Here is a 19346-nt window from a genome sequence, read left to right on the forward strand (position 1 = left end):
GGATGCGTAAGTGGGTAGGGTGATAAGTAAGGACCAGGGGGACCCTACCATTGTTATGTGAGGGAAGGGTAGGAGGAGAGCAGAAGTGCAGGAGATGGGTCAAATACACCTAAGGGCCCTATTGACCACTGCAGTAGGGAATGCTCAATTCAGGAAAAAGGTGGACATTCCTCAGGCGCCCCTGAGGAAGGTGTCATTGTCAGAACAGATGTGATGGAGAAACTGGGAGAATGGGATGGAGTCCTTAAAGGAAGCAGATTGTGAGGATGTAGTCAAGTAACTGTAGGAGTTGGTGCGTTTGTAATGTATATCAATGGATGGCCTATCCCAGGAAGGGACACTGATGTCAAGGAAGGGAAGGGGGAAAATCAGATGTGGACCAGGTGAAGGTGAGGACAGGGCGGAGATTGGAAGTGAAATTGATACATTTTCTAGTTCAGAATGTGAGGGAGAAGCAGTTCCTGATGTCATCGATGTACTGGAGAAAGAGTTGTGGGTGGCGGCCCAAGTAGGATTGGAGGAAGGAATGTTCTCCGCACCCACAAAGAGACAAGTATAACTGGGGCTTATGCAGGTATCAGTGACAAACCATTTGCCTAGAAGGAGGAGAGAGGAATTAAGAGTTGTTCAAAGTGAGGATGAGTTTGGCCAGGCAAAGGAGGGTGGTGGTGGATAGGGATTGTTCAGGCCTTCTTTCTATTATCTCCTTGATTACTGCTCCTTTCGTACCTGTCTCTGTGACTCTGTCTGTATGGGCTCCATTGTCCACTGATTTTAAAACAAACATGCACAGACACACATTCCCTGCCCCCCCCATCCCAATACCCTCCCCCACACAACTTCCACCAACCACCCCCACCCATCCTTCGGCATAACTAGCACCTGTGCCTAGCCACTTACAGTCCTGATAAGGAGGCACTGCAATCAAACCATTAACTCTGTTACCTTCCCACAGGTCCTGCTAGACCTTCTCAGTCCCTCTATTAGTTCTATTCCGTTTGAAATGGGATAAATATTTTGATGTTGAGCTCTTAGTTGGTAGCTTATTTTGCATTCTTCTTCTTTAATCTGTCCTCTCATTTTAGATATGTCTTTTCCCATCACCTTCTCAGCACTGAATCCGTTAACCTTTCCAAAATCAATTTTGAGTTGACTTTCAGAAATCTTTATGAATGTTTGAAGGAAACCTACACGAAGGTCTCAATACTTGTTCTCAATAGGAGGATGAATCACTTTCTTTCTGACTTTTCCCACAAACATGTGATGGCTGCTTGGTATCTTTTCTGGTCACTTTGCAGTTGATGCTCCTGCTCCTCCAAATGACAGCTCTACTGCCATTGTTTAAATTGCTTTCATTATACAATGATAAGATCAATTTGCACATAAACGTAGATAATGTGGACATCCACAACAACTATTACTTTAACAAATTGTTCAACTAAAAGTGATAACTAAAATTGTGAAGAATAACTGCTTTACTGACTTATCCGTGAGATAAGACCCTGGATGCTTTTCCTATGTTGACTTTTCGATGATTACGTTTGCTGTTTGTAACCTTATACGTTTGACCATCTGCATGACTTGTCCCACTATCCTCACTTTGTACTGTATATGTCTGCTACTTCACGCAACTCCTCCATCAACGGAACAGCACTGTGGTTAGAATGAGCATGGAAATCCGAAGCATGGATGACAAAATTACTTTCTTTATAAAAAGCCTTCATCTAACTTTATACCAGTAAAGGATCTGCTCTTGATAAATCTATTTTAAAATGAATGCTAGTTCTCTTGAATAGTTTTGAAGAAGTCAAAAGCCTTGCAGCCATTAAAGAAAGAAATAAAATGTAGTGGGTTTATTGATGTTTCTGCTTTCCCATCAGTAGGGTGCTTGCATTGCAATTTGAACAGCAGGTTGAGGAATACTTGTGGGCATCTCTATTCAGATCAGCATATTATAATGTCCTTATTGTACAATTAGAGCAGATTTCTGAAGCCATGGAAAGGTATTTTGAAAATTTTCCCAAGTATGCCAAGTTGCGATATGAGGTTGTAGACGTGCTCACCAAGCTGGTGGGTTTCGTCACCCTGCTAGGTAACATCATCAGTGTGCCTCTGGTGAAGCATCTGTGTTCCGTCCTGCTTGTTATTTATATGCCTCGGTTTGCTGGGCTGGTTGGTATTACTTCCGGTTTTGTTTCTTAGTGGTTTGTACACAGGGTCAGATTCAACGTGTTTGTTGATGGAGTTCCAGTTGGAATACCAGGCCTCCAGGAATTCCCAGGCATGACATTGTTTGGCGTATGCAATTATGGATGTGTTGTCCCAGTCGAATTCGTGTCCCTTGTTGTCTGTGTGTAAATGAGAATTGGTCATGTCACTTGGTGGCTAGTTGGTGTTCATGTATCGGTATTGTCAGTTTTCTTCCAGTTTGGCCTATGTAGTGTTTCTCACAGTCCTTGCATTGTATTTTGTATATTACCCCAGTTTTGCTGATTTTGGGAATGGGATCCTTCATGTTCATCAGTAGCTGTCGTAGGATGGTTGTCGGTTTGAGGACTACTCTGATACCTAGGGGTCAGAGGAGTCTTGTCATCTCTGAAATGTCCTTGATGTATGGTAGGGTGATAAGTGATTATGGTCGTGTTGTGTCTTCCAGTTGTGGTCTGTCTCGGAGGTAACGGCAGATTGTGCTTTTCCAGTATCTATTCCTTTTGAAGACTCTGTATTGGTGCTCCTGTTCTGCTTTGCGTAGTTCCAGGTTGCTGCAATGTGTTGTGGCTCACTTAAATAGTGTCCTGATGCAGCTCTGTTTGTGGGCATAGGGGTGGTTGCTGGTGTAATTGTGTATCTGATTTGTGGTGGTCTTTCTATATACTCTAGTCTGGAGTTCCCTGTTGTTTTGCGTTCTACCATTATGTCCAGGAAGGGTAGTCGGTTGTTGTTCTCTTCTTTCGTGAATTTTATCCCGGTAAGGATGTTGTTTTTGTGTCGGTGGGTTTCCTCTAGTTTTGACACGAAGGTGTCATCTACATACAACCCAAACATTGGGTGCTATATGGTGGGGAATGCTGAGAATTCTAACCTTTGCATTACTGCTTCTGCAATCAGTCCTGATATTGGAAATCCCATTAGTGTTCCGTTGATTTGTTTGTATATGCTGTCGTTGAAGGTGAAGTAGGTTGTGAGGCGCAGATCTAGTAGTTTCATGGTGGTGTCCTTATTGATGTTGGTGTCCTGGGTTGTCCGCCTACTCGATTTGTCCAGCAATGTAGCAATTGTCTCTTTGGCTAGGTCGATGTTTATGGATGTAAATAGTGCTGTTACATCGAAGGATATCATCATCCAGTTCTCTTCTATCCCAGTGTCCTTGATGTTGAGGAATTCTTGAGATGAGTGGATGGAGTGGATAGTGTTGTCCATTAAATATTTCAATTTCTGTTGAAATTGACACATTGCAGCAACCCAGAGCTACGCAAGGCAGAAGAAGAGGACCTCTACGGCGTCTTAAAAAGGAATGTATATCCGAAACGCACAATCTGCCGTTACCTCAGAGACAGACCACAACAGGAAGACACAACATGACCAGAATCACTAATCAGCATCAAGGACATTTCAGAGATGACCACAAGACTACTCAGAGTAACCCACAAAACGACAGCTACCCTACCACAGCTACTGACGAACATAAAGAATCCCTTACCCGAAGCCAGTGTAATATACAAAATACCATGCAAGGACTGTGAGAAACACTACATTGGCCAAACCGGAAGAAAATTGACAATACGGATACACGAACACCAACTAGCCACCAAGAGATACGACCAGTTCTCACTTGTCTCACTACACATGGACAACGTGGGACACAAATTCGACTGGGACAACACATCCATAATCACACAAGCCAAACAGAGACATGCCAGGGAATTCCTGGAGGCCTGGTATTCTAACTGGAACTCCATCAACAAACACATTGATCTAGACAAACCATTGAGAAACAAAACCAGAAGTAATACCAACCACCCCATCAAACCGAGGCATATAAATAACAAGCAGGACAGAACACCAATGCTTCACTGGAGGCACACTGATGATGTTACCTAGCAGGGTGACGAAACATCTGCAATCAAACAAACCGGCTCCGCGAGCATGTCTACAACCTCATCCACAACCTGAGCTACGAATCTTCTTGAGAACTTTTAAAGGTGTGATATTTAATAGCTTCTAGAAATCTGAATAATTGGAGACTAAACCAGTAGGGCTGATTATAATGGTTGTTAATTCTCAATCTTCATAGCTATCTGCAAGATAAAACCATGTTTAGGCTATCCAGTTAATACAAGAACAGAAGTAAAGAGCAAAAACATTTTGAGTCAGCATTTGAAAAATAAAGAAAATATACAGAAAGAGAAACTGGAATAATTACAAATCCGCGAATAGACTTCTAAGAAAATCAGAATAGGATCATGGGCAGTCAAGTTAAATTGAAAGCAGAGAAGTGCAGAGGCCAAACTAAAAAGGGAAGATAATAAAGCAAAGAATGATGGAATAAAACAGAATGACACCGATTAAATGGGAAGCATACAGGACCTTGGGAGTGAAATTGTAGAGAATTATAGGGCAATAAAACAAACAACCACCAGCGTGGGGAAGAATTAGGATTGTGCCAACCTTTAAACCTATTGAGAAGGGATTCATATATTCCCTACTGTTTGGATCAAAGAGAAAATGAATAAGGCTGGAATGGGAGAATTAACATGATGTTGAATCAGCTGTTGATGCAGAAAAACTCATCCGCTTCAAAAGGGAAGAACAGTGGAATTCTAAAGGAGTCAGACAGATTGAACACTTTCTTGGCAACTTTCATGCGGCCTGCAACTATAATGGCATTTCTGTTTCACTTTTTAGTATTGTAATTTTCTTTGCATATAATTCCGAAAGCAGTTATTTTTTTTCCCCAAAGTATTGTGACAAAAACACACTTTGAAGCTTTTCATTTGCACTCATCTGGACAATTTGCAATAAGTACCAATGTAAAGGGAAAAAAACTTTTATATACTGTATAGGATGAAGATCCTGATTGGTTGGTGGGGGTGTTGCCAAGGAGAGTGCACCAGATAATGATTATCAGTGGATATTAGAAAGCCCTGACTTGTCTGCTGTGAATTTCACTGACCTTTTCAAAAATACTGACTGTAAAACTCCTACTTATTTGATTTCTTGATCGTTGATAATTATGGTGAATTCAGGGTAAAATAGGATAATAGTTGAAATTATTGACGTATTTACTCAATATATTGAATTGCTTAATTTGTTAAATTAATGTACTGTGCTGCCTCTGCAGTTGGTTACAGTTAAAGAGGCTGTGTTCTGTTGGAAATTCAATGTTAGATTTAAGGGCCAGTTGAGAGAAGTTTGAATTCTTTTCCCCTGCTTTTCTTTTCTTTTAATGATGCAGTCCTCAAGCATATTCTGTTGTTAGCCACAGCATTGTTTCTGTGCATTAAATTAAAAACTGATCTTTTGTTTATTTATTTCCCAACTTTGTTATCTTACAGTGTGAGAAATTGGACGACTTTGTACTTGAGTGCCTTCTCTCTCTGTTGGGCTGTCTCAGCAGCTTGTTCCTTTTATTGAAGGTTATTTGCTGAAAAATATCTTATTCTCTTCTTGCTTTCATGTATTACTGTTTCTGTCATTTACTGTTTTGTGCTTTACTGACAATATATCCTCAGTGCACAGGACCGAGATTTTGAGCAGTCTTCAAAAATCTTTCAGGGCCTTGCTTATTTAACAAGTAGAACAATCAATTGATCAATAAAAATATTACAGCCATACAGAGCTTCAGCACAGCACCATCCATTATCCATTGTAAAAGGTATATATTTAAATATGTATTTTTATGATAATACATCACAAGTGGTGTTTCCCAATCTTACATAAGGGATGTACGTATTAGTGCGTCTGGGCTTTCTTTTCCTAATTTCTGGGAGATATGATGATTTAAAGAAAACAGTAGTTAGGCATACTGCACTTAGAACGTTTGTTGCACAGTAGTAGCTGTATTTTGAGAAACACAATGTTTAACAGGATGCATTTTGCCACATTGACAAATTATTAATATTTAAATGTGCTAAATCAGAAATACGCCTTTATGCCTCAAGAATGTGGTCTTCTTTGTAAGGTTACATATAAAATAAATTATAGAGTCATACAGCACGGAAACAGACCCTTCGGGCCAACCATAATCCCAAACCAAACTGGGCCCACCTGCCTGCACTTGGCCCATATCCCTTCAAACAGTTCTTATTCATGTACTTACCTAAATGTATACATACACCACTTCTTTTGGAAGTTCATTCCACACATGAACCACACACTGTTTTAAAAAAAATTGCCCCTCATATCCTTTTTAAAATCTTACTCCTCTCACCTTAAAAAATATGCCTCCTAGTCTTGAAATCCCAACCCCACGGAAACAACCATGATCTATACCTCTCATTATCTTATAAACCTCTAACAGGTCATCTCTCAATCTCCTACACTCCAGTGGAAAAAGTCCCACCCTATCCAGCCTCTCCTTATAACTCATACCCTCCATTCCCGGCAACATCCTAGTAAATTGCTTCTGAACCCTCTCCAGCTTAATAGTATCCTTCCTATAACGGGGACCAGAACAACTGGACACGGTTTTCCAGAAGAGGCCTCACCATCGTTCTCTACAACCTCAACATAGCACTCCAACTCCTGTACTCAAGGGTGTGAGCAATGAAGGCAAGCATGCTGAATGCCTTCTTAACCACCCTGTCATTTGTGATGCAAACTTCAAAGGCTTATGTACCTGAACCTCTTGGTGCTCTTTTATACAACATTGCCCAAAGCCCTTCTTTTAATTGTATAAGTATTTGATTTACCAAAATGCAATATCTCACATATATCCAAATTAAACTCCATTTCCTACTCCCCTGCCCATTGGTGCAATTGATCAAGATATCCTTGTGATCTTAGATAACCTTCTTCACTGTCTACTATACCACCACTCTTGGTGTCATCCACAAACTTAGTAACCGTGCTTTCTATATTCTCATCAAAATCATTTATATAAATGACAAATGAAAGTAGACCCAGCGCTGGTCCCTGTGTATCACAGGCCTTCCATTTGAAAAACAACCCTCCTCTATCACTCTGTCTCCTGGGGTTAAACCAATTTTGAATCCCTTTGGCAAGCTCACCCTGAATCCCATGTGATCTAACTTTACTCATTAGTCTACCATTGGAGCCTTGTCAAAAGTTTTACTAAAGTCCACGTAAACAATGTGTACTGTTCTGCCCTCATCAATCTTCTTGGTTACTTCCTCAAAAAACTCAAATCAAGTTTGAGAGATTTCTCTCGTGCTCAACCATGCTGATTATCCCTAATCAGTCCTTGCCTCTCCAAATTCATGTAAATCCCATCTTTCAAATTTACTTACAATAACTTACCCACTATCGAAGTCAGACTCACAGGTCTAGGTTCCCAGGCTCCTCCTTACGTCCCTCAGTAAGGCACAACATTAGCCACACTCCAGTCATTCAGCACCTTACCCGTATTTATAGATGATACTAATATTTCTACAAGGGGCCCTGCAATTTCCTCCCTATCTTCCCACAAAGTCCTGGGATACATTAGATCAGGTCCCAGAGGTTTATCCATCTTTTATATTTTCTAAGACTTCCAGCACCTTCACATTACAAAAAAAAAACAGTTTTCAAAACATCAATATTTATTTCCCCAAGTTCATTAGCTTCCATTTCCTTCTCCACAGTAAAAACTGATGCGAAATATTCATTCAGTGTCTCTCCCATCTCTAGAGGTTCAAAAGAAAGACGACCACTTTGATCTTTAGAGGGCTCTCGCTCGCTCTCTTTAGTTGTTCTGTTGCTTTTAATGTACTTGTAGAATCTCTTTGGGATTATCCTTAACATTATTGGCCCAGGCTATCTCATACCTTCTCTTTGCCTTCCTGATCTCCTTATGAATGCCCTACACTCTTTGTACTGTTCAAGAGATTGATTTGATCCCAGTTGCTTATATCTAATACATGATTTTTTTTTTATTCTTGACTTGAACCTCAATATCTTTATTCATCCAATGTTGTCTAATCCTACAAGCCTTACCTTTTACTCTAATAGGAACTTAATGACTCTGAACTCTTGATATCACACCTTTGAAAGCCTCACACTTATCAGACATCCCTTTATCTGTGCACAGTCTGCTCCAATTAATTTTTCAAAGTTCTTGAACTATTAAAATTTAGCTGACGCCAATTAAAAGCTTTAATTTTTATGGATGGCTTGTTCTTTTTCATAATTCTATTTGTTATAAAATAGTTATGATAACTGGACCCAAAGTGTTCCCCTCCTACCACTTCAGTCATTTGCCCTGTTCTGTTGCTGAAGAGAAGGTCACGTTTTGCTCTTTCTCTTGCAGGAACATTTACATATTGATAAAGAAAATTTTCTTGAACACATTTAACAAATTCCTCACCATCCAAGTCTTTAACACAGTGGTAGTCCCAGTCAATGTTTGGAAAATTAAAATCACCTACAATTACAACCTTATTATTCTTGCACATATCTGAGATCTCTCTACATGTTTATTCCTCGATTTCCCTCTGACCATTGAGGCGGGTCTATAGTACAATCCCATCAAAGTTATCATTCCCATTTTATTTCATATATTTCCACTGGACAATTTTTCAGAAATATCTTCTTTAGTTACAGCAGTAAAACCCCATTCCACCACCTCGTTTGCTCTTTTTCTAACCTTCCTATAGCATCAGAAACCCAGAACATTGAACTGCCAGTCCTGTTCATTCCTCAGCCAAGTTTTTTTAATAGCTATGACTTCCCAATCCCATGTTTCCAAACATGACCTGAGTTCATCAGCCTTATCTGTAAGACCCCTTGCTTTGAAATAAATGCAGTTTAATTCTTCAGAGTTACCTCATTCTCTGACATGCTCTTGTCTGTCTTTTCTAATTAACTTGTTCTTTTCTGATTCAAAAACCATTCTCGTATATCTTTCTATTTATTCTGCTACTTAGGATCCCTCCACCTCCCCCTCTAATTGTTTACAGTTTCCCTTAATAGAATTAGCAAATTTCCCTGATAGGATATTGGTCCTTTTCCAGTACAAGTGAAACCCATCCTTTTTGAACAGGTGTTTTCTGCCCCAAGAGAGATGCCAATGATCCAAGAACCTGAAGCCCTGAACTTTACACCACCTCTTCAGCCATTGATTAATCGCCTCTATTCTTTCCCTCATTCGAGCTTGGTACTGGGAGTAAACCAGAGATTACTACCTTTTGAGGTTCTGTTTTTTAATCTTCTACCTAACCTCTTATGTTCACTCCGTAAAACCTTAATCTTTTCCCTGACTATGTCATTCCTTCCAATGTGTACAATAACTTCTGGTTTCCCACACTCCCCTTTAACAATATGCTTTAAACATTTTGATACATCCTTAATCCTGGCACCAGAAAAGCAACAGACTATCCTAGATTCATGCTCGCCGCTGCAGAATCTCCTGTCTGTGCCCTCAACAGGACAGACCCGTATAACAATTTCTTGTAAATTTTGTCAAACCCTGCCTAACAGAAGATTCATTTTTAGTGCCCAAGATCTGACTGTGTCTTCTATTTTCCACTGAGAGACTATCCTTTTCAATAGTACCCCAAACTGAGTAACTGTTTGAGAGAGGAATAGCTACAGGAGACTTCTGAACTACCTTCTCACCTTTTCTGAGAGTCATCCGTCTATTTGACTGATGCTGCTGTGTAATCACTTCTCTAAATCTACTAGCCATCCATCTCAGTGTCTCTTGTATTCCCTCAATGTCATTAATCTTAAAAAGAAGCAGCTTATAATAGCATTTTATATAAAAAATAAGCTACTTTTCTTTACCCTAAGAGTTAATATTAAGCATGCGAAAAAAGTATAAATCTTAAATAAAATCAGCCACTTAGCTGAACAATCGAATTAAAAAGTAGCTCAAATAGTCCAGCAGACAGCTTTCAATCTCCTGATATAAAAATAACCTTACTGCAGCCCCATCCATGTGTATGCTCTCCAAAAGCTCCATAAATACAACTCTGTTTAAAAAGAAATTCTCCGTGATTTAAATAAAATCTCTTTAGCAATGTTTTTAAAAAAACCTCATCTATGTGTATAATTTTATACAAAAAAAACCCTAGTCAGGTGCTGTCTCACATCAGTTCCTAGTTTATGTAGTAGAATAACACAAAATTACCCAAATGTCAACACTAAATTGGTAAATGGCTCTTCAATCCACTGACACCTGACATTTAGTTAAAAAATACACCGCACAGTCAGGAACAAACTAACGCAAAACAGATCAGTTTGTGAATTCTAAAAGTGGTTGTACCAATCAGCATCATACATGTCTCCAATGTTAACTTTGTGCCTTTATTGTCATCGTGTGGTGAGGTCTTTGTAAGTATGTGAATAGGATGTACCAATCGTGATGATGCTGCATCAGTCACTTGTAATTGAGATGAAAACTGTAAGTACTATTCAGCAATCTCCAGTATCTCTTGAATGCAGGAGTTTTCTCTGTACTGTTTCCTGTTTATCGTTGCAGTGCCTGTGGTATATTAACAAAATGACAGTAAGCAGTAAAACAGAATCCATACTTGGCAATTTCAGTAAACATTGGTTGTCCATCATTGCGTACAATGCGCTTTATTTAGTCATACTTCACTGTTGACTGCTATTGTTTTCAGTGCCAGATTTACTAATGCTTTCCATCTTTATTTTGCCATTTAATAACCCTATTAATCTCAGATTTTTTTTTGCTGTTCTGCTTGTATTGAATTATTTACACATTGGCTTCAATTTTTCCTTCTGTGACAGCAAGTTTTGTTCAAGTGCAGTACAATCCAAAGTGACAAAATTGCTAGCAAGTAATGAAATAAAGACTGCCATATTTTATTGAGCCAATTCTGAAAATGATCCCTGGGCCCTTTCCCATTCACCCTTCCCAGCGCATCCAGCATGATGAGTTGGGAAAAACTTGCTCCCAGATTCCAACCTGTAAAATATTGCAAAGATTTTCAAAGGAGTATGTGAGAGTAGATGAGGTGATTTATCTACTTCTACCCCCTTTATCTTCCTCCCATTTGACTCTAATAATGTGCCATGTGTTGGAGATCCTCGGATGGGTTGGTTGGGGAAGTGGTGAGAGGAGCACTCAGTTGTTGGCAGAGGAGTTCTTCATGATATACTGTCACTGCTTTAAAAGTTGAATCAAGGAGAAAATTAGAGAAAGAATTCCTTGACTACATAAGATGATGATATTTCAGCTTGTTTTCTTTTCACTTCAGGTTGTTTTTATTCATAAGCTCATGAAATAAAAAAGCAAATCTTAATTTTAGTTATCCTGCTCCTTCTGCAGTGTTAACTTCCTATTGGCAAAAGTCATTGAATAAAAATGGAAGAAGATTGGGGTCCTGTCCTGTTGTGAACTACCCTGGAGCCCCTCAAATGTTTTCCCCCTTGTAGAATGTGAATTAATACTTGAACATAGTCAATTCAAATCTTGCTGATTTGTAAAACTGCTTAACGGCGATTAGGCTAGTGTTTTTGCAGCGAGATGTCAGAGGGAAAATTGGGGCCAACATTGTTTTTCAGTGGAGACTTGCATTGTATTGTTTGCTATGACAATGTGAAGTATGAAGTAGTTTCATGCTGAATAAAGTGTTTATCCATTAGAAGATGGTCATTGAACATTCTCCCATCACTTGCTGTTGGCACACGGCTTTAGAACGTTAAAATGCAATAAGCTGGGTAAACTGCACCAGAAAAAAAATAATTGTGCTGTTCAGTTAGGCTTTGAAAATTTTGAACCAGGACAGAAACCTACTGAGCTCAAAGATTAATAAGGCCAAAATTAAAAGCAATAATGCATTTACAACCCCATAATCTAACCTTAAAATAGCAACTGATAATACACCACTTTCCCAGACTCTACATTTGGTACTTTGGTGTAGAAATAAATTATATTTTCAATCACTACAAGTTGTTTGCAACTTTCATATTGTGGATTGTTTTCCATGATTTGACATTAGTACAGGAATCATTTAAGGCAATTTTTTTTTTTTTTTTTTTTGAAACTAAAACAAAATGTGTATAGCATTAGAATTTTTCGTCTTGAACCAATTTCCTAGAATTCTGCCCTTTTAAATGATGATTTCTTTTAATATATATTTAACCATGACCTTACCAGATCTGGGGAGTGTGTGATATTGGTAGGCCCTGTGATTTTGAGGTTCTTGTTTTTGTGAATTTGAGTAAAAGGAAATAGATGAGAAGATTCATGAGTGAATAAATGAATTTTAGCTGTTTGACCAACAACCTCATCTTCATAACTGCAAAACGTAGGTAATTCTAAGATTACTGATCCTAAATATCTGGTTGTGTTTTGAACTGAAAGTACAGTTCAACCTACTGAGGAAAAACAATCTGGAAGGATAACATAAAGACTATAAATGATCTACATTTACAACTTCTAGTGTGTGTCATTAGCAAATTATGCTCTGTGGAACTTCACTCGTCTTATGTGAAAATGCACATTATTTCCCTGGAGAGGAAGGAGTGTTGTTTTGATATAGAATTGATATGTCCATCCTTTAAGAGGTTTATTGTGATGGTTTGATGTCTGATAAAGAATGGTGATAATTTCTTTCCAAATTGAAGTCGTGGTAACAAAGTTTAATCAACAACTTTAACTTGCTCCATTACAATTGCACTTAGAGTATTAAATGATATCAAAAGCATCCATGCACCTAGCAAGTATTGTGGTGAAACTATCTTTTTATGGGTAGCTGATAGGTACTTTAATATTCAGTCTTCAACATTGAGAATTGGAACTTGTATGCTATGTTGCATTCCATGTCTATAATGAAACTAGAGCCACACAGTCTCAATATGATGATTGAGTTTTCACAAATATATTAAAACTGAACATGGTGCAGGCTCCATTTGCAATAAATTTATAATATAACACAACAGTTAATGTCAATTGCTGACAAAGTTTAATGAAGTTTATTTGGACCGTTGTAACTTCTTGACACAAAAATGCATCTTCAACATAAAAAAAGAACTCTTGCAAAGTACTGTATTCAAAAATTTAAAATCAAATACCCAAAGTGAATGTAATTTGAAATAAATTTGAATATAATGGAAAGTAGGAGGGGTTGATCAGAATGCACATGCATTGTCAGCATAGCTTCCTTGGAAATGTTCAACTGATTTATTTTTCATTTCAGGGAAATGGTCATTGCTGGCAAACCTGGCATTTATTACCATCTCTAGTTGCCCTGAATTAGCAACTAAAACATCAACCACAGTAGTATAGGGCTTGAGTCATATGTGTAGGCTTTTCGAAAGTACATTCATGTGCAAGTTAAGTTTTAATGACAATCCCGTAATTTCAAGGTCCTTTTAACTGACTTAGACTTTAAAGTCAGCTCATTTTCAATGCATGTTTTTTGATCACGAACTGAATTCTGTTGGATTATTGATCCAGGCTTCTACACCACTAGTCCAATAATATAACTACTTATCCTTATTTTAATCCTTATCTCCAGATGTCCTATCCCCTTATCAATGGAAGCAAATATTGACTAGAAAATACTAAATCTAAAAGTACGCCTTCCTCCTTCTCATGCTCTTGAGATCTGTACCATTTTCTGTGCAGTTTAATTAAATTGTTTCCTTTAGTAATAATACATTACACTTTTCCAATTGGTTAACTGAATAACTACATTTGTACAGATAATGTAGAAAATTGAGAAATGTTTCTATTATTTTTAAAATTGAGTCTGTGTACAGCAAGTGTTGGCTGCAGTGGTGCAGGGTCTTAGCCTGTGCACGTTCAGCATTTCCATCTCAGTGGTAGTTGTAAGATGCATGTGCCATTTGCACTGTTAGGACTAATTTATGTTAATAACAGTTTCAAAAACTAAGCATCTTCAGCATCCGCTAAGTTGCTCTACATCATCCAACAGGAGCTGCGAGAAAGCTACAGCAAACAGCAGTTTGCCCTGGAGCAGCTCTATCGAATCAAGGATGATAAAATTCAAGCAATTGAAAAAAAGAAAGCTGAAGATCAAGCAAGGAAAAAAAGGGAGGAGGAGGAAGCAATAAGGTGATTTTGTGAATTATTTTATTGCTTAACAATTGAATGGTTTTCCACGACTATAGCTGAAAGTTCTTGAATTCTAAAGGGATGCTGCAGTTTTTTAAAAACATGATGCAGTGGAATTTTTTTTTTAAGTATTTGCATCCACTGAAACATATATGTCCTTTTTTTAAAGTTGGGAGACCTAAAAGGATCACGAGTAGGACAAAAGTGAAATAAATATAGATAAAACTGCTGGAAATTGCTGCAAGATGTTTTGACAGATGCTGGCGTTTCCCTGAAGGTGGCTTCTTGTAGTTCTTTACCTCTCTTGGCCACTTGTCTCTCCAGCTAAGACCTTAACTACAAATGATGCGACCTTATGATTGACTCATCGGAAACTGAGCTTGAAGAAGTCCAATATGAATTTACTCCATCCGTCCCCAGGAGAAATGACGACAGTATTTCATTCTAATTCTGCTGAATGTCCTAGGTGAAAGTTACAATAGGTCCAAAAAGAAATGTCATGGTTCATGGAAAGTGCCATATTATTGAGACCCTACTTATGTTAGCTTGTAATTACCATGTCATATACTTGAAGACTCCAAATTTGCCACTTAGAGTGCAATCTTTTTTTTTGTGGTTGGGAAATGTGACCATGCAGGCCACAGTCTAGTTTTTGACTGTTTGGCTATCATCTGAAACAACTTTGCAGTTTTAAGTTGTAATAAGTTTGCCTTTATCTTTTGTTTAGAAAAGCAAAGCAAGAAAAAGAGAATCTGTGGAAATCAAAAATCAAAAGAGAAGAGGAAATAAGGCAGCAGAAGCTGGAGGAAGAGCGACTTCAAGACAAAATCCGTGAGGAAGAAAATCGGAAAACTGAGGCATTTGCTGCTAGGCAAAGGGAAATAGAAGCAGAAAGTAAAAGGCTAACTGAGGAGAAGCATCGTCGTGAAGCAGAGGAGAAAAAGAGACTTGCACAGCTTCAAAAAGAAGCTGAAGAAGAGCAGAGGAAAGCTCAGACTCTAAGAAAAGCAGAGGAAAAACGCCAGCAAGAAGAAGAAAGGAGAAGACAGGAAACAATAAAACAAGATGAAGCTGAGAAACGTGTCTCGAAGACTGATGTACAAGAAAAGTTGAAGGATGTCCTGAAATACCCTGATAAACCAACATATGGATCAAGGAAAGAAGGTATATGGGTTTTCACCAGAATAGTCTGATGTACTACCTTCTGAGTCTGAAGGTTATGAGTTCAGGTTCCATTCCAGAGACATGAGCATTTAATTTAGTGTGACTTTTCAGTGCAGTGCTGAGAGAGGCCAGGTTTTCCCTCCTGGCCAGATTTATAACATCTGGGCACTATTCAGAAGAGAGCAGAGCAATTTTTCAAGTGTCCTGGCCAATATCTAACATCACTTAGAAAGGAGTACAGATTATTTCATTGTTGCTATTTGTAGAGCCTTGCTGTACGCAAACTGTTATGTTTTCTACATCACCATTGTGACTACACTTACAAGAAAGACTTGTTTCATTGGCTCTGAAGTGTTTTGCATGTCCTGAAGACATGGAAGTTGCTTTCTAACTATTTCTAACTTTCTAACTGTTTTTCAAACATGCATTTTGCATGAACAAATTATCAACATTGTGCTCTTTATTTAGATGGAAAGTAGTGAGAGCGGTAGTGTTTGAGACCCCAGACCCCTGGTATACACTAATTGTAACCTCAGTGACACTAATGAAATCTAACAGTTTGCATCCTATCCAGCTACCAGCTTTATATCTACATGTTATATTTTCACATACTACATGCCTGCATTTTCATAATAAGCCAATTTTTTAAATAAGATACCTTATCACGTATCTTCTAAAGTGTTGTGTACACATTCTTTCATTCAGTCAAGTCTTCAAAAAGTTGCAGTTTGTCAAAGGCAACTTGTGTTTCACAAATCAGTGCTGACTTCCTTTCTAAATTTTCACTAATTTTTATCTCACATAATGGATTTTATAATTTTGCACAAAACTAATTTTAGACTATTTTTGTTCACCTGATTTATCCCTCTATCCCTTAAATAAACTAATATGGCAATTCTGCAATCGTTGGAATATTTAAGGAGGCTTTGCTGTTTTCTCCATAATTTTCTTTACAATTCAGGGGGACATGTTATCAGAAAAATTTATCCATTGGAGATTATTGAGTTTATTTTTTTGGAAAAGTTTATAGAAAGGCACATTATTTAGATTCACTGTCCTAATTTTGGTTTAACTGAAGGCTTTTCTTCAGTAATTTTGCATTAGACTAACAGAATGGACAAACAAGATCTACTATACAAACAGAAAAAGTTGAACATGCTCTGGTTTGGTAGCATTTCTGGAAAGAGAAATAGACTTAACCTTTCAGATCAAAAATAATTCTGACAAGAAAAGGTTAGCAGCTTGAAACCTCTGTTTAATCTCCACAGATACAGCCAGTCAAGCTGAGTATTTTCAGAATACTATTTTAGGTGTCCAGCACCTACAGTATTTTGCCTTTGAACATGAGCTGGCATTTTGTTGGTCATGAACATGTATAACTTAGTGGATTCCAGATACTAATCTGCTGCCCTGAGTCTTTTCAGCTTTAGTTATGGAACTAAGAACTTTCTTGAGCTCAATATTCTGATCTCGCAGAGCAACAACATCTTCAATTAGATTGTTTTTACAGATATTACAATCTTGTAATTTTCCTATAAATGATCTAATAACTTATTTATATGTATTACATTAAATGTCTCACTCCAGTCAGGGTTTAGTAGAATAGACAATTTAAAAATGTGAGCAAAAACTTTAAATAAATTCATTTATTTTACTTGAATCACTTTTCCTTGCTATTATCAGTAAACATTGTTGACCATGCATAGTCATCATTTTCGGTTATCTTTAGGAAGTCCTTTTTTTGTAGTTTTTCTGGCTGCTTTCCTCAAGCTTGATTTTCCTATGTTTATTTCTGATTTTTTTTTTTCTTAATAGAGGGGAATGCCACAATCTGAGAGGCTGAGCCTCTATGTTATCACATCATGCAACTATGCAGAGTATTTCAATAGCATTGCACAAACCACACAATCCTGTTTCATTACATTGCTACCCAGCTATCAACTTCCTAAACCCTTAGTTACAATGCTTGCCACATAGTTCTTAGAAAAAAGACTAGATTTTATTTCTTGATGTTATCACCAAAATGAGAATTTGACCAATGTTATCATTTAAAACGTGCCTGCTAAGCAAACAAGAAATAATTAGGAATTTTCGTTTTGTATATGCATTTTCTACAGCGTCACTTGACAAAAGTGAAGTCTCTCTGCCTGGAAAGTCGGCAATCTTAATGACGTATCGAGCGTTATATCCATTTGAGGCAAGAAATTATGATGAACTCAGCTTTCAAGCTGGAGATCTAATTGAGGTAGGTATTTTTTTCCCAGTCAGACTAGTTATTCAGTTGTTTCTTTTATTTTGTGTTACTGCGTCTAACCGTTGCATAAGTGAAAACCCAAGTGTTATGGCCAGATAGATAAGGATCTCCAAAAATTCTGTCTTCAATATCAACTGGTTAAATAATTTCCAAGCTGTTTCAGCCTGTCACACCAGCCTATTGTATTTCTTATGAGTTAGCCAAAAATTATATTTTAGTGTTTTGTAGCCCATGAAAATCCATTTTTTTTTTTTTTTTTTTGTTGTTGTTGTTGTTTTGTGATGTTAAATCAGTGGAAATAAGATTTTGTATTGTGGTGGTATGTGATATTTCTCTCAACAATTGCCCCTCTTTTGAACCAATTATCCCCCTCTGCTCAGTCGTTTAAACCTTGCTGATGCATGGTTTGACGAATATCAATCTTTGGTGTCTTACCCTTTTTCATGTGTGACCCAGAAAAGTCTCAACAACAGCGTAGCACTATGTTCAGTCCTGTTGTCAAATATTGACCAAGGGGACTGCAGCACAATATTGAAATTTTTCAATTTCAGTTTTTTTAGACTAGGTTTTGAAACCATCTATAATACTCTTAGCATCAATTATGTCTGCAGAGACCTTGTCTCACATTATAGTCTATGTGGATGAGGAAAAGAAGTTATGGAAGGATGCACATTTCAGTCAGAAACTTTTCCTTCCCCTACCCATCCCTGTTCCGTTAAAATATCTGAAAATGTGTACAGTGTAGTTTTATACGTATAATATATATATTCTTTTAGTTAGTAATAGTAGTTGACATGATGACATCTGGGGATTGAAATGCAAGGACAGCTTTTTTTTGCTCAGCAGACTGTACTCTGGAATGTTCTAATATTATTCTGTAATATTCAGGTTGATGAAACAACTGAAGGGGAATCAGGCTGGCTGTATGGTACGATGCGAGGCAAATCCGGTTGGTTCCCGGTGAACTATGTAGAGAAAATGACAGAGTGTGAAGCCCCCTTATCGCCCAAAAGAGCTTTATTGCCACCCTCAAAACTTTCTTCAACTACCTCAACATCTCCTGGGTTTGTCTTTCTGTTGTTCATTTTAAGATACTAATGCTGATTTGAATTTTACCATCCGCGTTCTGTAATAACACAATTGCAATTTGAATCATTGTCATTCACTCGTAGTGTTAGTGCTGTCCTCCTATATGAAATATTCTTTTTAGTGAGATTCTAATTAAAGGTTTTAATAAAGTTTTGCTGAAAGGTAGCTCACCCTGACCTTCTCAAGGGCACCCAGGGATGGGAAATAAATGCTGGTCCAGCCTGCAAAGCCCACATCCCCTGAAGTTCTACATAGTGTTTGCTTTGTTATCCTTTTGGCTAGTTTATTCCAGATTAATTACTATCTTCAACAATGTCTTTTCTTACTTTTGCTAATGTTACCCAAGAAACAATAAATAAAAAGAGACACCTGGAGAAACTCAGCAGACCTGGCAGAATCTGTGAAGAGAGAATTAATGTTAATATTTTGAGTCCCATAATTGGAATCAGAATAAGTGTTCTGAAGAATAGTCCTATTGGACTTGAAGCATTAACTCTTGCTCTCTCCACAGATGCTACCAGACCAGTTGAGTTTCTCCAGCACTTATTGTTTTTATTTCAGATCTTCTACATCTATAATACTTTACTTTTGAACAAAGAGTAAACTCTGTTTCAAAATTGGAGATCTGAAATA

At 37.7% G+C, this 19346-nt stretch overlaps 1 protein-coding gene across 5 annotated transcripts in view; it reads left to right on the forward strand.

The window, feature by feature from the left end:
- LOC109919692 (intersectin-2) overlaps positions 1 to 19346 on the forward strand; it is a 134218-nt gene that overhangs the window by 96847 nt on the left and 18025 nt on the right. For all 5 annotated transcript variants that reach the window (XM_048596667.1, XM_048596668.1, XM_048596666.1 and 2 more), the window contains 4 exons: positions 14067 to 14206; positions 14934 to 15370; positions 17488 to 17615; positions 18513 to 18688. In XM_048596667.1, coding sequence (XP_048452624.1) covers positions 14067 to 14206; positions 14934 to 15370; positions 17488 to 17615; positions 18513 to 18688 — 881 coding nt within the window. The remainder of the gene's footprint in view (positions 1 to 14066; positions 14207 to 14933; positions 15371 to 17487; positions 17616 to 18512; positions 18689 to 19346) is intronic.

Source organism: Rhincodon typus, chromosome 5 (genome assembly GCF_021869965.1).
Source record: "Rhincodon typus isolate 14 chromosome 5, sRhiTyp1.1, whole genome shotgun sequence".
NCBI lineage: Eukaryota > Metazoa > Chordata > Chondrichthyes > Orectolobiformes > Rhincodontidae > Rhincodon > Rhincodon typus.